Source organism: Acanthopagrus latus, chromosome 20 (genome assembly GCF_904848185.1).
Source record: "Acanthopagrus latus isolate v.2019 chromosome 20, fAcaLat1.1, whole genome shotgun sequence".
NCBI classification, from domain to species: Eukaryota; Metazoa; Chordata; class Actinopteri; order Spariformes; family Sparidae; genus Acanthopagrus; species Acanthopagrus latus.
Window position 1 is genome coordinate 2,283,335 of NC_051058.1, and position 20,992 is coordinate 2,304,326.

Below are 20,992 nucleotides of genomic sequence, written 5' to 3' on the forward strand. Positions count from 1 at the left end.
TGTTAGATGGGGGGGCTGTTCAAGCCTGTTCAGGTTTTCTTTTTGCTCGTCACCTCCCTCCCTCTTTCCCTCCCCACAGGGTCAGGTAGCAGGCGTAACACACTTTCACACACACACACACAGACACACACGTACACACACACACACACACACACTCCCACAGGCTCAAGAGAGCACACGCACATGCTTCACTTCCTCCCCAGAGCCTGTTTGGGTGAAGACAGAATGGGCGTCTGTGAGCTGTGAGGATGGAGAAGAGAGTGTGTGTGATCCAGACTGACTTCCACCAGTACAGACCCAACATCGCTCTGCACAGACGACCTGTGGCTCATGTAAGGAACCCGCCTCTCCTCCTCACACTTTCTCCATCTCGCTCTCTCATTCTCTTTGCCTAAAACTCCATCTTTATACTCTTTATCTGCTCTTCCTGGCAAACTCATTCTCCTTCACTCTCTGTTGTGTCACTGTGCTCTCCAGAATGCTGCAGGGCCCCTCCTCCGCAGGCCCTCACCACTGTGAACTGCTTTTTCAACAGGGGGCGTCAGAGTGTGTAGGATCATGCATTAGTGCCGTATGTGGTTGCTGCAGTGACTGTATGTGTGTTTAAGGGGTGTATCAGTTCACTCTTCTGTGTTTCAGTGTAATTGCCATGGTTATGCCAGACATAAGACTGGCATCAATCTTCTGTCAGCAGCAGAAGAAATAACTGTATTTTCTAAAAAAAAGTTGTCATGAAGAGCATGGTTACATATTTATCCACTATACTGGATCATATAGTGACCTTTTGATAAATATCTCTGAGTTATTTGTCCACTGCCTGGCTATGAAATGATTGATATATTTTATTAAGACAGTTTATTGTTTTTTTCCCTTTTTTTCCTTTTCAGTGATTGTAAATTCATTGTTCATCTCCATCAGCTTCAGTAACTCTTGTTACAATGGAGATTCTAGTGTCCTATGAAATACTTTTTCAGGCTGAGGGTCAAAATTCATTCTTGACCAGTTTTTGACTGTCTAGCTTCATCTTCATCCAGTTGGTATTTACAACAGATGGAGTTTGCTCGTGGAGCTGTCTCAAGTGTCATTCGTATAGAACCTGTTCACACCATAACAACTTGTTGTACATCAGTATGTGAACTTGGGGGATTAGGCGTTCTTCCCAAAAAGTTCCATATTGTGCTAATTTTTAGGTCTACTCTCTGTGCCTGTCTCTTTAAAGCCCCCCCTCTGAAAGAGCCTAGTCTCTTCTGATTGGTAAGCTCTCACAGGCCTGAGCAGGCACCACCCACCAGGTTTCCACATCAGCTCTGCTGTTGTATCTGCAATGATGGCTGTGCTGGAGGTGTGGGTTAGGGTGGTGACTGTATACTTGTTACATCACAACCTTCTAGAAGTCCTGACAGCTTGTTTAAGTTCTCTGTGAATTGAGCACTTTAATATCTATTTAGTACTTCATGATCAAAACTTTCTACAATATGGTACTTTGAAGTTTGGTCTTTCACCAAGCTGCATGTTTTTGAGAAACTTTCATCTCAGGTTAAAAGAAGTGGGTGACCAAGGGATGCTTTCAAGTCAGTTATGGTAGTGAAATGAACAATTTTAAGGACATGGACAAACGGTAAACTATGAAATACCACCTATAATTTGTATTATTTTTCAAAATATTTAAATGTTACAATTTCCATGTCAAATATTACAAGAACTCTTGTTTTCTCCGAATTAAAATGGAAGATTTGGACTATCATGGGAACTAACCCAACCAATGGATCTCCTTAAAAAATCAATATGGATTTTATAGCTTGTTCATGTAGCTGCACTTAAAGCTGTGGCTCCAAACCTGAGGTCCTCATAAGGGCTCACGAGATGATACACGGGTTGGGAAACAAAGCATAAATACATACATGTTTATACATATTTACTTTATTGCAACATACTGTAAGTTTCACCTCATTAGACCTTTTCAGCCTGTTTTTACTTTTTACAGCTTGTGAAAACAGGAAACTGTGACAAGGTGTATAGAGACACTATTACAAAGACTTACGTCCCATATCTCTGTCCAGTATCCAATGAAAAGCCGCTGTGTGTGTCTCACTCACTGCTGTGGGTGGCATTCTTGCCTGCTATCCGTCTATCTATGATGTATGACTATGTGACTTTGACCACCTTCTCTCCACTACAGACCATGATGGCTCTCAGTAGATGGATGTTGGTCTGATCTTTTTGTTCCTTTCTTCCCCTGTGTAGACTGTGTGTGTGTGTGTGTGCATGTGTGTGTGCTGGGTCTGCTAACAAAGGCTTGAGAAGCTGTGCACTTATCTCCTTTGATGACGCTGCATGTGGGTCATCATTACATCTGAGTGTTTTCAGGGTTCAGAGAAAACGCTTTGAACCTCGGTGTGTTTTATCTTATAGTACATTTGAAAGGTGCTATATTGAAAGGAATCCCAGTGATTTGCAGATAATACTGTGTCTGGGTCTGTTGACTTCAGCATAACCACAGTCTGTGTTGTCTGTAATCTGCCTGTGCTGCAGCCCAGCTATGTCAAGTATTTTCAATCAGCCTGATCAGGACAGTAAGTGCCACTGAAGAGAATTTATAATGTCAACAGATATCTCTCCAGTGCAATTACCTGACAACAGTCATGTCATTGATATGATTTATAAGCTGCTGTTATTGTAGCTGACCTGCAGTCGGTCGACCGCATGAGTGTAAGTGACCTATGAGGTGCTTCAGTGATCAAAGGCTGGCTGTGACCTCCTCCGTGGCCTGGATCCAGAGTTCAGCCAGAGGCCAGGCTTCACGCCGCGGTCCGCTCACCTGGGAGCAGTTTGCGCACTACAGTGTGAAGTCATAGTGCACGCTCCCCTGCATGAAGGCAGGAGAGTTGCTGAACAGAGACAAGGACACACTTTACGATTAATACGATGCACCCAAAATGAAGTTAAGCCAGTTATCAGATCTCAGCTCAGTAGCTCAGTCTGCAGGGACCTAGCTTGGGGATTGAAGGGTGGTTGGTTCAAAATCCCCTCAGACCAGTCAGTACAGAGGTTGGACTGGTTGCTGGAGAGGTGCCAGTTCAGCTCCTGGCAGCTGTCGAGGTGCCCTTGAGCAGGCAACGAACCCCTAACCAGCTGTTGTTTAACCCCTCGCTCTGACACCTCTCCATACACTAATGCATACTAGAGCCTGTTTGTGTGTTGTTCTTGGTGTGTTTGTGAGCATGAACACAGTTCCACCCTCAGAACTAAATGAAGTAATACATTACATTACCATATTACTGTGTGTAGAGTAATCAATTACTTATTACACTACTTCTTACATTCAACAAAGTGCCCAAAAAACCTTTACGGAACAATGAAATGGCCTCGACGTTTTTCAGTAAACAAAGGGCGTTGGACACAGGGATGAGCAGCAAAGTCTGATATATTATAAGACAGGAATAAATAGCATCATTACAGTACTGAAACATAATTAGTAACGCGTTATGTTACTCCGTTACCGCTGAAAGACATATATTACTGTGACGTGTTCCCCCGACACTCAAACCTTTGAGTGAGGATCCAGACTTTACAAAGCTGTCGTATTAAAATCACATTTTCCTTTCTTTGTTCAGAAGTAGTTTAGCTTGTTCCATGTTTGTGCAGTGTACACACAGAGCGGGATAATGTGCACTAACAGATCACTCAAGGTCTTAACCGTGTAGCCAGTAGCAGGTGGCGGCTTAATAGGAGATGAAATATTGAACAAGCTGTTCAAATAAAAGATAAGAAATGGAGATCATAGGATTAATAACCCAGTTAGCTCTGCTCATACCAGGAACACCCGGAATCAGAAGACGGGGATAGCTGTTCTTAGGAAATTTGCATTTCGGAAAAGAAAAAAAATGTCTATAAAAACATGATGTTTTGAACTCAACAGAAACAGGTTGTACGGAGCTGTGAATCTTGCGGACAATCGGGGAGTTTGTTTAACGGGGTGGAGAGGTGTGTTTGGCTCTGCAGGTTTGATCAGACAAACGTCTCTGAGCTTCAAGTCAAAACAGGAAAGCTTCACCAAACTGTAACTCACATTCATCACGCAGAGACGGGCCGCGCTGCGACAAAGGGAGCATTTCATTTGCTCGTTCTCAACAATAGCACTGGCTTAAGAGGTTGAGCCCTGTGATCATGCCAAAGGTGAACCATTGATGTGTCACATTCATCTTCCTCTGCTTTCTTGGCCCCAGCGTGCAGATTGATGTTGAGTGCGACAGTAAATCCTGCACTGACAGTGTGTTTTAACTGACTATAGGTAGAGGAAGTTCAGGTGTGTCAGCGGGCAGATCCTCATGGCAGTTAAAACACACATGTCCTAAATCTTATTTGAACATGGCAATTACCACCGCACACTTTGGGAAAGATGATACCACATTTCCTTGTCTAATTTCCCCACTGACAAACAGTACAGTTTGTCAGCTTTAAGAGATAAACTGACTGTCAGGACTCAGAGAGCTGAGCTAATGACAGCTCTTTTCCAATGGTGCAGATACCAGCACTCAAGCAGCGACAGGTTTTTCTGTGTGTGTGTGTGTGTGTGTGTGTGTGTGTGTGTGTGTGTGTGTGTGTGTTTGAATGTCTTTCTGGAACACACACTTTCCTTTTTAAAACTCTTCTTCTGATCTCACTGTGGAAAATCAGCTCACATCTGTTTTTCCAAGAGCGAAAACTACATTTTGCTGTTTTGCTTTGGAAGTAAGGCCAGATGCACTTGTAGAATCTTGTTCGGGGTGCAGATAAATACATGAGGACAGACTGTAGGTGGCATGAGTGTGAATGTGTGCAATGGACGGTTGCTCTCTGCGAGATACATTTGTTGCTTTGGATTGTGGTAAATCAAGGTCGCTTCCTTGTTGTGTAAAATGCATGGTGTGTTTATGATCATTACAAGCCCAACACATTGAGACCCTGCTGACATGACTATTAATGATACACATGAATAATACTTATCTCAAAAAATCAGCATATTAATGTCCTACTGGGGTGCTGCAGTTGCAAGGTTTGATGATGACCATGATATTCAAAGAATCTTCCTGTGGTAGTACTGTCGGGGCAGCTTAGCAACATGGCTAATGATAGCAAATATGATACTGTCCTAATGTTTAATCTCAAAACCTTGATCTCAATGCTCTGAAAAGACAGAGTAAAATTCTTTGTTGTATTAATAAGTAGGCAGGTTTTGCTGAACTTGTAGAGAGAGTGCCTGTTTTGAAGTGTCTCTAAATAATAATCCATTATTATTTCTGTTCCTTTACATTTTTGCTTTGTCACAGTTGGTTGCATGACTGCACCTCATCACTTGTTGCTGTAAAATGGAAAAAAAGAAGTTGCAGTTGCTAGCTAGCTACCAGTCTGTTGCAAAAGATGACAGGTGAGAGTGAGACACTCCCACTAAAAGTTAGCAAGCCCATGTGGAGCTTTTCGGATTTATCATCATTTCTATTGGACATCTCTTGGACAGTCTTGTATTGAAAATCCGATATAGTGACAGTCTGATTGTCCTATTCTATGCCGATGACACAATATTATAGCCCAACCCTTTGATGTCCATGCATCATTAATATGGTGAGTCATACAGATACTGAGGAATGTCTTCATTTGCAACATTTAACCAGTAAAAAATTATAATAAGCTAATAAAGTTAGTAAAGTTAGCTTCTGGTTGCTTGTCAAAAAAAGTCTATATGAACTTTCTTTTGACTCTGTTTTTGGTCTCCACCAACTTTTGATGGAAATAATCAGTTTACCTGCTTCAAACTCGAGTGTGGTCACTAGCTACTTGTCAGTGGGAAAACCATTAAGAAATCAAAACAGTAAAGTAGGTTGTAAAACCAAAACAATGAGTTGAAAGATGCGAAGAATCTCTGCAGAGCTGAAGGAAACTGAAGAGCTGAGTGATAATTCTTTCTGTTTGTGTCTCCAGGAAACTTCTTTCACATTGGGTATAATATTTGGTCCAGTGTTAATGTCTGATTTTTGCAGCTTTCAAAGACGTGTGTTGTTCTGTCAACTTTTAAAGTTTATCACAAAGACATTTTTTACTGTCATGCTACCTAATCCTCACTTCAGCCCTGTCAGTACAAGTTACACTGCTTTATCACCAAAGACCAATTTCACACTCGTCTTTGATCTTTGTATCACACAGTTGGATGGATTTCCTTTTTGAACAAAGGGATTAATTATGTTGTGATATTCATCTTTAAAGCTCTGCTACTCTCATACCTTTGTTCTCGTTCAGATTTGAATTACTACTTCACCCTAAATATCCCAGTGTTTGCATTCATTTTGGCAGAACTAGTTTCAGGTACATGCCTTCTAAATGAAATGAACAGTAAAGCGCCCTCAGGCTAAATTATTTCATTCCCTCCTTTTCGAAGATTAATTAGACCTACTTGCTTTTTTTTATGACTCTTGAATTGATATCATTAATTCTATGTTCATGTGGTTTTTGGTTGTCTGGTTTTATGTGTTGTTTCTTTTATGCTGATAATGTTGTTGACTTTAAATGTTTCTTGCCCTCAGATATCTCTTGAAATGATATGATGTTGATCATCATCTCAATGATACTTGATTTGATAATGTTAAATAATGCTGTAAATTTTAACATATTGCACCACTGAATGCATCACCTAATCTTTCCTAGTTCCTTGTTTTATTTGTTATTAGATCAGTTGGTTTTGGATTTTATGACAGGGAGTCAGAGCAGAATGTCTCTCTTTCCAAACTGATTTCCACCATAAATCTCCAGACTGGTGCATGTCCCATTGTGTGCAGAACATGACTGTGTTTACGTCAGTCTGTCAGGGGTTGACATGCATCTGTCTAGCATGTGAGTCTGTTTCTCTGTGGTTTGGTGGGCTGCTGAGGTGCTGCTGACAGAAAGAAGGACTCAGACCAGCTCTCCCCAGCAATAGAGTGCAGCTCACATACCAACAACATCTTCACATTACTGTCCGTCTCTGGTCAACTTCACACTGCTGGCTGAATACTCCCTCTGGCCTTTGGCCTCCGTACCATGTAGTGATCAGGTCTGGGTGACAGAGTACTTACAGTTCATAGTGTTTGTTTTAACTGGCTCGAAGTACCAGAGCGGTGATGGTAACTGAACAAGGAAAGCTAAACAAAGTGCTGTAAGTGGTTTGGAGGACTGGACCAAACTGAATGTCAAACTGCTGTGTACGATTAAAAGTCTCTGCTTTATTTGTCTTGTCCTATTTGGCTATTTCACATTGTGGCCAAGCAGAGTTATTACAACATTACATGATGCACAGGGGCCCAGTACTTTTTCCCATAAGCATTCATTTTAAAGGCGTAGTGGCTGTAAATCAGTGGCTCGATTTTGCTTTCCGAATTTCATCCATTTGGTCTGGTAACATTTAGAAAGTACTGAGGAGCTGCACAAGTAAATACATTTTTGCCCATTCAAGTTAGGCAAAGGCTGAATAGGACGCTGGCTGCTCGGTAGCTAACAGAAATCTCTTGCATACATGCTCCATAGGCCTGACAATGCAAAAGCCTTCAATGCTGTATCCAGTTGTGTAGCAGTACAGGATCTATTAGGCATTTGTTTTGCAGTCATTTGCACCATATTAGAGTCTTAGCATTAGTGTTTGTGTTCCTCCTCATTAACCTTGTTTCCAGCCACAGCAGGCAGCTGTTTCCAGCCAAAAACTCTCATAACCATACTGTGCACTTACCCCCCCCCCCCCAATAAAAATGTGGTCTTAATTTTGAGAAGCGCTATAACTTCTACTAAAACACATCCAGAACAGACCCCGTGCTTAAAACTACCACTAAGTTCCACTGTGGTGTCATGATGAATTTCTAATTGAATTATTAATATGACAGTTTGAGTTTGATATTGTTCTAGTGAAACAAGGCCAGTAGGAGGCCACTCTGCAGAGAGGGGAGGAAAGGTGGGCACACGTGTGTGTATTCACACATGCCTGTCTCTTTTAGAGCTCTTTGATAGAGTGTTGGTGTGTGTGCTGGCCAGAAGTACATGGAGGAGAGAAGGGAGAGCGCAGTGCCGGCAGACAGACGAAAGTGAACAAAAGTGAGAGACTCAGTCAGAGATCTGGCCAGCCAGCCAGCCAAGCTGAAATATCAGGCTTTCTGTATGTGCATGTGTGAGTATCTGGACGTGTGTGTTTCTGTGTGTGTGTGTGTGTGAATATTGCAGACTGGGTCTCTGTCGTTGCAGCAGGACATTCATACACAGCAGGCAGGGATGAGGGAGAGAGAGGAGCTGAGGAGAGCCATAGAGCAGAGTGACCGACTCCTCTCCAGGGTCCGCGAGCTAGAGGAGCAGAACAGCCAGCTTAACAAGGAAAAGAATGAGGTGGCCACTAAATACCGAGCTGTAAGTCTGCTGCTCTGCTCCGCTGCCTCCCTGTCTTTGCTTCTACTTCGCCTTTCTCGTTTTTGCCTTGAAAATAAGTCTTTGTTTCACAAACTTGATACTGTAGAACTCACATGATTTGTGCATTTGAGTCTGAATTTCTGCTTGATAAGGGATTTTGAACGTGGTCATTATACCGATCCCGGCTGAATGAAATTAAGTGGATAATAATACCCTAGAAGGCGGAGAGAGAGAGAGAGAGAGAGAGAGAGATGCAGCCACCATGGCAGTCACTGTGTTGGAGCTTGTTTTAATGCTGCGTTTCTCTCTGTGGCTTTTTACTGCTGTGTTGACCATTTTCCAGCTGATCGTTTTATTGAGAGAGTAAGTACAGTGTGTTTTTTTGTTTTTTTTTACTGAGACTGCTGTCATAGTGTTGTGAGGCACCATGCTGTTTCCTGGCCTGAGGCACATGGTATGACTGATTGGTTTACTGCAAGGAGGGCCGTTTGAGTGGCACATCCCCGGTGGTTGGGAGGAGGTGTTACCAGAAGTTTTATTGCGACAACTACAAAACCGCATTATTGTTTGGAAGTGTTCAGTCCATAAATGCAGCACATTTCATTTGACTGCTGAAAAGATCAAACGAACAATTCCAAAAACAATACTGTTTGTCCATTATAATGAAAAATTGAGGCTGCTCTAACCAATATTTTTTTTATAGGAACTATAAACCACATGATTGTGTAATGTAAAAAGGAGTGGTAGTGACGAACACAGAGAGAAATATCTCACAACTCTGCAATTCCTCTTCACTCTTTGGAGCTTCTGGCACCTTTCAACCCATTGTGTTGGTGTTGATGGTTTGCAACATTATTGTTTTGTTTCCATTGTTTGCTCTCATCAAGCTACTTCAACACATCCTCATACCTTAAGAAATGAATGGGTCATTTGCCAATGACTCCCATAACGATAGATATCACCGCTGCCAAAACAACATGACTGTTACGTACCAGCGATAGTCGAGCTGGACATTATTGGGTTGCAGTTTGCTTAGGTTTAGGCAAGAAAACCACTTGGTTGGGTTTAGACACTAAATATACTTGATGAGGTTTCAACTCTGAAACTACTTGGTAAGGTTTAGACACTAAAGACACTTGGTTTTAGTTACTTGTTTAAGCAGTGGCACAAACACTACTTAGTTTTAGGTACAAAAACTACTTGGTTTGATTTAGACCTAAAAAGTACTTTGTTTGGTTTAGACACCAAAACTACTTGGTTAGGTTTCAGCACATCAACTACAGCATTGGGTTTCGGCACTAAAACTACGTGGTTAGGTTTAGGCACAAAAGCTATCTGGTTGTGTTTGGAAAGAAACATTCGGGGTTGGGTAGAGACAAGTGTGTTTCTTATGTTACTTAAGTTATGTAGGTATGTTAGCTAGAATACGTCCACAACATAAGAGTCACAATCAGCTGCTTGCAGAGTTGTCCTTGTGGTTGTATTCTAAGGAGGATTGGCTGCCTGCTTCCTGCCAGAGTCAGCTGTTGTTATTTGTGAAGAAGGTCTGACATACCCACTACACATTTACTGACCTGAAATGACAAGGAAAGTTATGTAGTAGTTTGTAAACAACCTAGCATATAGGAGCTTGACATCCATGAGTACATGCAGACTTCGCGTTAAACAGTGATATGGTTAAGTTCAGTAAATAGAGAATAGATCCTGCATGCCTGCCTACAACAACATCTGTGGATTATCTTGACAACTCAATGGGAAAATAGCACTACACTTAAGAAGGGAAATATGTATTTCAAGTTTTTGAGTGAAGAGTTGCCCTCAAAGATTTACCTCTTCAGTGGAAGATATGGGCCTGAGGATGAGCGTTATAGATCAGAAGGTACTGAGAAACTTGGACCCCCTTGGACGGTCCTCATATAGCAAACAAAGATGACTCAGGTCTCATCAAGTGACCTCATCGTGGCATGTATAACAAGAACTTCATGACCAAATTTTCAAGATATCTCTGCAAGCTAGTTAATAAAGCTCCTTGTTACATGAACCCAGAGGTTAAGAGTGAACTTCCATGCTTCACTAGAAAAATATTAGATAACTCCAGATTTAACCATTGACATAAAACCATATCTAACCCTGCATAAATAACTGTCTTGTTTGTGAAAAAGAATTAGTGTTGGCATTGAATTAGTGCATAAATGTATCCATTCATCCATAATTTTTCTTCCTCTTATCCTGGATCAGGTTTAGTTAAGGTAGACCGTTCCTCCCAAACTCGCCCCCCCCCAGGATTTTGCCATTGGTGCCCACATGAGCATTAACGTCCCCCGGAAGACCTATGGAGTTCTGATGGAACCATTTCTATGACACCAATCAAGGACTCCAAGAAGGCTAGTTCTGTGTGTAAGTACAAATGACAGTCAGAGCCTTACCTGTAGCAACTTTCAGTTGCACGGAGGCAAATCTCACATCCCTGAGGGAGAACGCCATCACTGTGACACTCAGCCTGGGGCTTATGAGTATCCCCACACCTGTCCAGCGCTTCTCACCCTTGGCAACAAAGGAGTATAGTTCGAGAACCAGCGCTGTGCATGGAGGTGAGCCCAACTTTATCTAGCTGATACCTCCCGCTTCTTCCCCACCAGAGAGGTGACATAGAGGAATTGTCGCCTTAATGAGTGCTGGGGTTTGTGAGTCCCTGTGATTCTGGGAGCTATGAATGTCAATGCCGATGGGCATTGAGGATGGGGACCTGGGCCTCCTGAACCCCCTGGCTTTGCAGACTGGCCCTTGGTCCAAGAATTTTTTGGTCAAGTTAAATTAGGATTTTGGTATTCACACCCTGCTACGACTTGAAAGTGAAGACTTAAAAGTAAAAAAAAAAAAAAGTGCTTTCTGTAATGCCTTATTCAGGAACTTTGAAAATAATGTTAGGTTTTATCTTAGCGGTTGTCTCATTTTCCAAAAGTGAGTGGATGTCCCAATTTGAGGGATTCTCTCCTGGAGGCAGAGGATTTGTGCGAGATGGTGTGGAGCGGCACTGCTGCTGCCAGTGTTTGTGGAAAGCGCTCCAGGGTTGCCCACGGGATTTGGTCATTACTGGTGCTGAGTACCTTAGCAGACTCTTTAGGAGGCTTCAGTGGAATACATCGTAAACCGTCACTCTCTATTTTACTGCTGTCTGGATATGACAAATTCATGTGTCACTGCTGATCTTTGTCTGCATGCGCCTTTTAATAAGTTGACCTTGAATAGGACTGTACTGTCAGTTTAGATCAGAGTGGTAGTAAATTCAAGGATTTCTGTACAATGACTTATGCTTGATGATCCAAACTCCTGGATGTGTTCTTTTTCTTTACTGATATCGTGTCTAAGATTGTAACTAGTCAGTTTTCCCTCTAGAACTCTAGAACACAGTCTAGATACTTTATTTACACAATCTTTTATTTCACTAGAGGTAAAGAGTTAACCCTTTAGCTACTGACTCCTTTTTATTGCCCTTTTCCAGACAACCCCCTCCCCCCCCAACATTTTATCAAAATCACCAGGTGTGCTCTCTGGCTCCAACCGTTTCTTTTCTTCACTGCTTAGATTAGCCAGCCATAAATAATGGAGTTAATCTGTGGAGGAGATGCACCAGCCAGCAGAATTCATAGCTTGGAGCCCCTCTGATTTGACTGCAGTAGGAAATGTGACCCCTTGTCAGAGCTATTTAGTGCTGTTGCTGCCTATAGGAAACCTTCCAGTTTTCCAGAAGTTTGTCCCATTCCTCATTATCCTGTCATTTGCTGAAGCTGGGGGGATTCTTCACACATCTATTAAAGGGACTATGAATTCCTGCTTCTTAATCAGCCTTAATGCATTTCTGCCCTGTTAGGTCAACAGTGTCCCATCAGGCCAACATTCTTTTTTTTTATATACATAAAAGTAATTGATTTCTATGAAAAAGTCCTTTCCAGAAAAAAAAACTATATTACGCTATGGTGATAAAATCCAGGTGTGAAAACATTCAACACTTGGTGTTATGTTAGCTGTATGGTCCACTGGTAGCATCTTATATTTCCAACTTCACATTTCAGAAATGCTTTAAAGGCACCATGATCCAGGTGTGACATTGTTGGGCGGTGTGATTCGGCACTGTGTGAAAAAAAAGCTGTGAGTATTTGAGATTTTATGCTCATCTAAGAACCACTGGAAAGCGCATTGCCAGGCATGCTGTACACATCAACTGAGAGCTCACCAGCGCATTTATAGAGATGTGATTTTAACTTGCTAAAGTACTAACCTAAATTATGTATGTAACATACATATGTTCCTAAATAAATAACACTTACTTTAACCCAGACCACGATGTTTTCCTAAACCTCACTATAAGGCAAGCGTACAAAGGTCCTGTGTTTCTGTCATGTTGTTTTGGGAGCCAAGTATGGTGATCAGCATTGTAAGTCATTAAGGTATCAGGATGTTCTGACATAAGACGCTCAATTATTTTTTTGGCTATTTTTCATGTAGTTATCATAAGACTACAGATGCTTTAAGGCAATAAGAAAAAAAGCAATGATTGTTCCCTTTTATATTACCATAATGTCTCTACTGCAGTTGAAATTGATTTTTCTTTCATAACCTCCACCTTGAAGGCAGTACATTTAGTACTTGAATATTTTAAGTTTTGATTGTTACAGTTTATTTACAAGAGCATGCCATTTCCAAAGTTTCCTTGTTAAGTGAGTAATCCTGCTTGGTGCCATACCACCAGCTGGACTCTAGTCTCTGAGGGGAAGGGGTCTCACTGATGGACATGGCTTACAAATCCATTTCGTCTTCTTTATTTGGTTTATGTATGATGTGTGAACAAGCACGTACTTCTAGCTACTATCTCAGCTGAGAGGCAGTTTTTACTGGAATGTAGTTTCTTTTTTAAATTATATTTAGTATAATTTTGAACTTTGCCATTTTAACCCATGTTTCTTTCTCTTTTTGTTGTTGCTGTTTTTTTATTCTAACAAAGTAGTCTTTTCTATGTTCCTCTAATATGCTTTGGTTAATCAAACTAGATTTCTCCCTGTAGGGGTAGCTTTGCTCTAGTTCAGCTTCTACCAGTATGAATTAGTTAGTAGTTTGCCATGCTGTGCTTTCAAAGTAGCTTCTCCATCCCCATGGGCTAAATGTTAACAGCTAGTTAAGCAACTTTCTTGTGACAATGTGACAATGCTACTACATTGAGGATTAATAGGTCGGCCTGTAATGCTAATTATGTTTCCCATCTTAGCTCTGTGTGTTAGCATGCTAACATTTAGTAGTTTTGCAGGTAGTTGGCAACAACCAAAGGTTTGGACAAAAACACAATCAACCTAGTGATGGTGTTAGGGGTTCACCAAAGTTAATACAAAAGGACTGAATGTCTGCACCAAAATGAATGATAATCCATTCAACAGTTGTCGAGATAATTTGGTCTGGACCAAAGCGGTCGCCATCCCATAGTCTTGAAAAAAAAAAAAAAAAAGTGCCACGAAGGGAAAACTCAGAAAAACCACAGGAAAGAGATGTGACAGTCCCACCCACACTTTGCAATGAACCGCAGAAGGGCAGTGTAAAAATAACAACACAAACACTTAGACTGAATGTGGAATTTGAGGATTACCACTGCAAAAAAAAAGGAGGAAAACAAAAGATTTTTCTTCTTTTCTTCAAATCAAATCATCTTTGGTACAAATGGTTATAAACAGAGAAAAGTCCACTGTTTACCCCTCAATTACTGCTAATGGGAAATAAATGTGGAGCGTTCCTGCAGAGCTCTCCAGATGCCCCAGTTCTGCATGTGGAAAAACTTTCAATCTGGACTGGCTCTGAAGTTTCTGAGGCCTAAGGCAAACTGTGGGACAAAAGACTGGCAGGGAGAGATGAATCAGGGTGGAGAGGGGAGGAGAGTGGGAAGAAGAGAGGCTGGGGAATGGAAGACTGACTTGATGTCCAATGGCAAGGCAAAGGAAGCACTTCGGTGTATGAACAAATTGGAAAGGAGCGATCGACTTTGAGGTGAGTGTCAGGTGAAAGTCTAGGCCAAAAAATGACATGACAGTGTGTGTTGGACCAACTAGGAAACCACTCTAAACTTTTCATACTGCCTGTGCTTTGAGCTTTTCTCCTCTCTTTTTTCAGTTGGTTAATTTATTGTTGATTGTTTTTTTTTTTAAATATTTTTAGCCAAGCAAGCATGACTGTAGGGAGGGTAATGGACTTTAATTCAAACTAAAATATCTCAACAACTGAGGAAATTGAATTAGATTTAAAACAGATTTGTATGGTGACCCGAGGATGAACCCTATTGAGGTTGGTGTTCCTTAACCTCTCATCTTGCACCATTATGTGAAAAGTCCACCTTTTGCAAAACAAGTCTACCTGCAAAACAAGTTAGTGCTGGCACAAAAAATGAAGGAAAAAAAACTGTCTGTTGCTCTTCTTCTTCTTTTTTTTTTTTTTTTTTTTTTTACTGTGGCATGTACAGTGCTGTAAGCCACGTGGGTGGTGACTGGTTGACATTTATTTTCCCCTTAGAGATGATTGTAGCTGTATGCACTTGCTGCTGATACTCTTGACTGCTTCAAACACAGGAAACCAGCCTAACCTGCGTAGATTTGGCTGCAGCTGGTTCCTGTACATAATCACTGCCCTCTGCAGTTCCTTTACAACAAACCGATGCCTGTGTGCCTGGAGAAACCCAAATGGTCAGCTTTACAAGTTCTGAAGAGAAAAAGTCAGTAACGTGTTCGTTATGTCTCTGTTGTATGGCAAATATCCAAACACGGAACTGTATCTGCCAATCCTTGTGTTATTGTGCGCACAGATGTGATTCAGTTTCAACAGATTTGGTGCGGCTGCAGACATACTTCAAATAAGCATTGAAGAGGAAGATATCACGCTAAAGCACATGATTACCAAGAACAGTGAGCTTATCCAAACAGTAGACATTCTCCTTTCACATTTGTTCAAGTTCCTGGGTGGAATGAGCTGATCACAGGTAAACCATAAATATCTCAACAACTACTCCATATTCTGTGAGTATGCTCCGCACTGTCATGGTATAAAACATGTACATGACATAACTCAGAACTAGTATGTAAGCATGAGCCATGCCAAACAAAAAATAACCATGACTTTGTGATTAATAATAACGCTTTTCTAGAGATAGACTGAGGAACAGTTGGTCATTGCTGCACTAAAACTAATGGCGTTCCCATCAACCTCCGTACCTCTTGTGTAGTGCGTGCACATGTTAACAAGCTGAGGCTGAAAACAAAGACAGTAAATGTGCTAAACATCAGCATGTCGACTTTGTCGCTGTGAACATCTTGTCACGCAGATTTTAGCCATCAGCTCAAAGCACGGCTGCTCCTAAGTATAGCCCCATGGTTCGTGTCCACAGTGCTGTTCCTGCACACAAATGGTCGCGCTGCTGCCCATCATGGGACACTTTACCAACAAAGAAATCTCCCTCAACAACCGTACGAACACTCTCTGTAGGCACCTGCACTACCAGCTGCTTATGTATACAGATAATGAATGTAAAGCATGGGAATGAGGAATCCTGTGGAGACGTACGTTCACAGAGCCGCTATGCTTGTTTTTGTCTTGTTTTTTGTTTTTTTTTAACAAGATTTGCGGTAAATATCTTAGATCAAGAACATCCGGCAGCTGAGCCCAACAAACCCCCCTCTTCCCTCCGGTGTTATCACTCATCTGGCCTTCAGGAAGTTAAACGGCAGCTGGAAATTAAATGCCAGGCTTCTTACCTCTTACCTCATAGAGGTACTATTATAAACTCCGACTCTGAGAATATGGGTTACATTTAGCATGGAGCAGTCAAACATAGTCAGGGATCATCTGTGTAACCGGGGGGCTTTCCTGTAATGCTTTCATCTGCACTATCATGTCCTTGCATTACCCCCCTGACTCTGTAATCAGCATTAACTGCATTCAGATCTCCTGATGAATGAATGAATATGACTCAAGAACAGCAGTGTAAACAGGAAATTGGCCTCTCTTCACAGCGTTTCTTGGTTCCGAGCCTCAGAGTAGGTATGACTGAATCTGATGTGATCATATCTGATCCACTGGCAGAGCTTCTCGTCAGATACAAGAGTGTTGCTGTTGGATGGGAGCGGTGTCTGGAGAGGCAGCTCAGTGTCTCTGGCTTCTCCAGCTCAAGTGGGAGTTGCATGAAGAGATGTCTCTGTGCTGCCTCTCCACACAAGAACCCAGACCACATTGTCAAAATAAAATTCTCTGAAATCCTGTTCATGCTTTTCTTTAGTGTCTGGACGTCTTCCACGGCTCAGTGGCATTGGCAGAGTGCTTATCCCTGCTCATATAACTGCGTCCACTTTTGGGCAGTTTTTAGATTCAGTGTTATTCCGGCCTTATATAATTTAGAGAGGTTGCTTTTCTGCAGTCTTTGGGCTGGAGTGAGAATCACCACTGCTGTCAAACGCTGCACAGCCGATGAAGAGGAATTTGCCTCGGTGGTATGAGTAAACGCGACACAAAACTGTGTGGTTTTCTCATTTTCAAATCACTGCACCTGCCGTTCGAGCCCCAGGTGGCCTCTCCGTCTGCAGCTTCTGATGAAATGGATGGCGACCATACGTTCTCAGTTCTGCACATTCCATATGTGTTGACATAATAAAGATATATCACAAACGTGTATAGTTTAAAAAGTACGCATCTATATATGTAGATAGCCCATAAAGTAGAAATATATTGCTCTCTGGAGACCCATTCATCGTAACAGAAGTACATGTTTAGTAACTGGAGGTGTTCTCTCTACGAAGTTCTTTTTGGTGACATGTTGTAAATATTTTCCAGCTCTTCCAAATTCATCCAAATTTTGAGTTAACAATGCCACAAGTCCCAAATGATGATAATGTAGTTGGATAAAAAAAAATATTTGTAGCTTGCTGGAAATTTCGATCTAGTCTTGTGGTCTTCGTCAGCAGATGGTGTTTGCTTTGTTTTCTTGAGTCAGCTGCCATACCAGGGTCACATCCATCGCATGATCTGATATTCCTGGGTTGTTGGTGTTCTTGGAACATCTTAATTGATGTTCCTGTAACACTGTGCTTCAAGCAAGACCCAAAACCTCAGTCTCCTAGCTGAGAGACCTGTACTTAACCCCTTCAGCTACAGCAGTTTGCGCCACACTTGGACTTTTCTCTTTTTCATAAGTTGAAATGATGATGATGTAGGAACAACAGCAACACAGAGATATAAGATAAATACACCATTATTTACTGCAGTGCTGGTGGTGATGAGCTGTGGTGAAATCTCGAGGAAATGGAACTATCAAGAGCTTGAACTGAGTTTTTCTCTTCTTTTCCAAACATGCTTAGAACAATGGAGAGTTGGATGGAGAGACTTGTATGCTTCCACGCTGTCTGAGCAAACACGATCTGATGAGGTTGAAATTAGAAATGGTTGGTTGGTTTTTAACTGTTTCCACGGTCAAGTACAAACTGTCAGGAAGTTATTGTCCATTTTTGTATTTTCTCAGCTTGGATCTATTCATAGCATTTTTTAAAAAACTATTTTCTACTGCAAGACCATTGGATTTTAGTAGTAAGTTTCATTCTATCTTCAATATCGTCCCATCTTGGGACCCTTGATGTTAACTCTAGATATGAAAATGCCTAGTCTAGTCTTCGAGGTTCACATGCAAGAAAAACATCCACACTTGAGTCTAAAGCACAATATGTCTCGTTGTTCTTGCTCGGATGAATGCCGTGGCTTTGTGGGGGGACCATGTGGGCGTGGGCGCACAAGACATTTATGTCAATTATAATATAGGCCGAGAGGAGAAAAGGCACTTTTGACTCTGGAATACTGCCCTTGTTTTCTTGTCTCTCTGTGGTGGGGCTTTGATGGTACAGCTGAGGGCTGCGTCTCTGTAGCACAACGCCGAAGTCCTTTCTCCTGACCTGACATCCTACACCGACCGCCATCCCCGTGGGACCCCCTCGGATCCCCTGAAAGTGGAGGGAGCCACCTGTTTCTGGGGGAGGAGACAAGAGTGAGGAAAGAGGACTGGACCGAGCGGAGGCTACCTGCACAGGGTGACTTGAAGCAGTAAGAGGCTGTGGGCAGGCTGGGAGTACGTACGGAGGAACGACGCATCGGTGAATGGATTGATTGAGGAGGAAAGAAAGAGAGACAGAACGAGAGAGCGAAGCAAAAAAAGCAAAGGCACAAAGAGGGAGAGGGTTGAGGAAAAAATAAGGTAGACGGATCAAGAAGTGGAGGGAAGGCAAAGGTGATTGATGGGCCGTGAGAGAGACGATCAGCTGGACGAGTACAGAGTGGAGCCCCATCACTGACTGAAGTACTGTTCCTCCTGCAGACGCCCACCTGGAACAACCAGAACAGCTGTACGCAGAGCTAACAAAGAGACACAGGAGTGAATAATTAACTGTGCAGCGGTGTGGAAACACTGTCAGAAGCGGCGGGCTAGTTGGTACGCTGCCAAACAGGTGAGGTCTGCAAAGTAAGACAGCGTATAGACTGAAGATGATGTCTGCAAGGCGCCGTCAGCGTTGCCACTCCCTCTCGGATGACTCTGAGGAAGCGCATGGAAACCATACCAATCCTGGACCAGAGCCAGAACCTGAAGAACTGGCATGGGATAGCTATAGCACCACCCTGGAGCACAGATTAGCAGCTGTGGGTAACTCCCGCTGGTTTGTAAAAGACAGATTGTGTAGCTGATTTGAGCATGAACGTGTGTCAAGTTGAAACTATAATTCTTTGGTGAAAAGGGTCTGAACTACATTTTGACAGAGACGTTCATTATCTCAAGTTGTCAATAAACATATTTAACTGTAAACAAATGTAGCTTGATTACATCTGAAACATTTGCAAGGCTAAGTGGTGCTGTTCAGGTGCCAAATCTAAATTAACGATTTGCGTTAGTCCTAACCTGACGTGCCCGATGATTTGATACACTACGCTAGAAGCAGTTTGGTAACGGGCCAGCACAAAAATTACTTTGCAGGTGATTGGACAAACCATCTCCTTCTATCAAGGGCAAGCGTTAGCCAAAAACAATCAGAAAAGCCTTCAGAGTCTGTCTTTGCCCCTTTGTCAACTGAGTATACTATCCAGTTCTGGTATAACTGATGCTGAAGCAGCTACGCTAACGCCATTGTCGTTTTTAAAGGAATCGTTGCTTCTCTCACTGTCGCATCTAAACCATGCCTGTAGCTGTCCGCAGCTCCTGATAGGACACTGATTAGTTGAACCACTATGGGTTTGGCCACAGATTCATAGCTTGTAGCCTGGAGATGGAGATGAAATGATCACGCTATTTCAGCTTTTGTTCCGTTCTCTACGTGGCTTAATACCACCAGGAGAGTTTCAGAGGTGGAGCATCGTGCCTGCCTGTTGTTGTCTTGCTCGGATTGTGTATTTCATCGTTTTCCCTTGATTTTTGTGCTTCCTCCATGAACAAGCTACGTGTTTACTGTCTGGTTTTTTTTTGTGTGTCTGTTATTAAAGGAAAACTTCACTCGATTTAAACATGCAGCTTCATTGCTCAAGCTACTTTTGACTTGCCAGCACCGAAGACGCAAACACATTTGGTCCAACCATTACAGGGCTCCGCGAACGGAGCGTTAGCATTGACAGCTAACAGCATAGGGTCAGAACTTTACACTGTGTTTTAAGCGCCGAGCGTGTGCTCAACAGGCTTAACAGGCTCATGGCTCATGACAGGCTGTAACATGGACATGTACACTATGAACAGAAAAACGAAAATGCTGGAATACATTTATGTCTCCGCCAGTGAGGGACTAAGCACACGCTTGAAGGATTGACTAGTTTGGTCTAGCTACCGTCAACAAACCAGTATGTAGCTACTTGCACAAACACACTGTTTTAACTACTTTTTTATTAATTTTGAGTCATACATGCTACAGTGCTGTGTTGTAAGGTGTCTGTTGATGTTGCATAACTTTTGGTGTGAGATGTGGAGCATGTTAAGACGCTTAAAACACAGTGTAAAGTTCTGACCCCATGCTGTTAGCTGTCAATGCTAACTCTCCGTTCACGGAGCCCTGTAATGGTTGGACCAAATGTGTTCGCGTCTTCGATACTGGCAAGCCAAGGGTAGCTTGAGCAATGAAGCTGCGTGATTAAATTGACCGAAATTCTCCTTTAATATTTGAGACTTTGTTGGGCTGTAGCGCCCTCACAAACGTTTAAGTTCTTAAAAAAAAAAAAAAACCTAAACTGACCAGATTCTCGATGCCGTTCCTGTGTCTGACTTCCTGCCTGGTTCAATCTGCTCTGTGCAGCTTGTAATGGCTGCTGTGTGCTTCCATCAAAAATAGACATTTGGTGCATCTGATGGGACCAGGAGCATGGTCTAACACAGTCTAATCAGTGTGGCAGCTGCACAGCGATGTAGACGTGCCTAGTGGAAACAGGGTTAGATGTTGCAGTAAATCATACCACTGAGGAGGCACGTATACCAGGGCCTTGAAACATGAAATCCAACCATTATTAAGTAATTGATGACACTTTTCTTTTAAATTGTCTTCAAATTACTAACATT

At 42.2% G+C, this 20,992-nt stretch overlaps 1 protein-coding gene across 1 annotated transcript in view; it reads left to right on the plus strand.

Annotated features, from left to right (window-relative positions):
• Positions 1-211: 211 nt before the first annotated feature.
• The window catches only part of LOC119009359 (myosin-16), a 56,012-nt gene continuing 35,231 nt past the window's right edge, over positions 212-20,992 (plus strand). Inside the window, exon 1 of the mRNA XM_037080510.1 lies at positions 212-332. Coding sequence (XP_036936405.1) covers positions 249-332 — 84 coding nt within the window. The 5' untranslated portion in view covers positions 212-248. The remainder of the gene's footprint in view (positions 333-20,992) is intronic.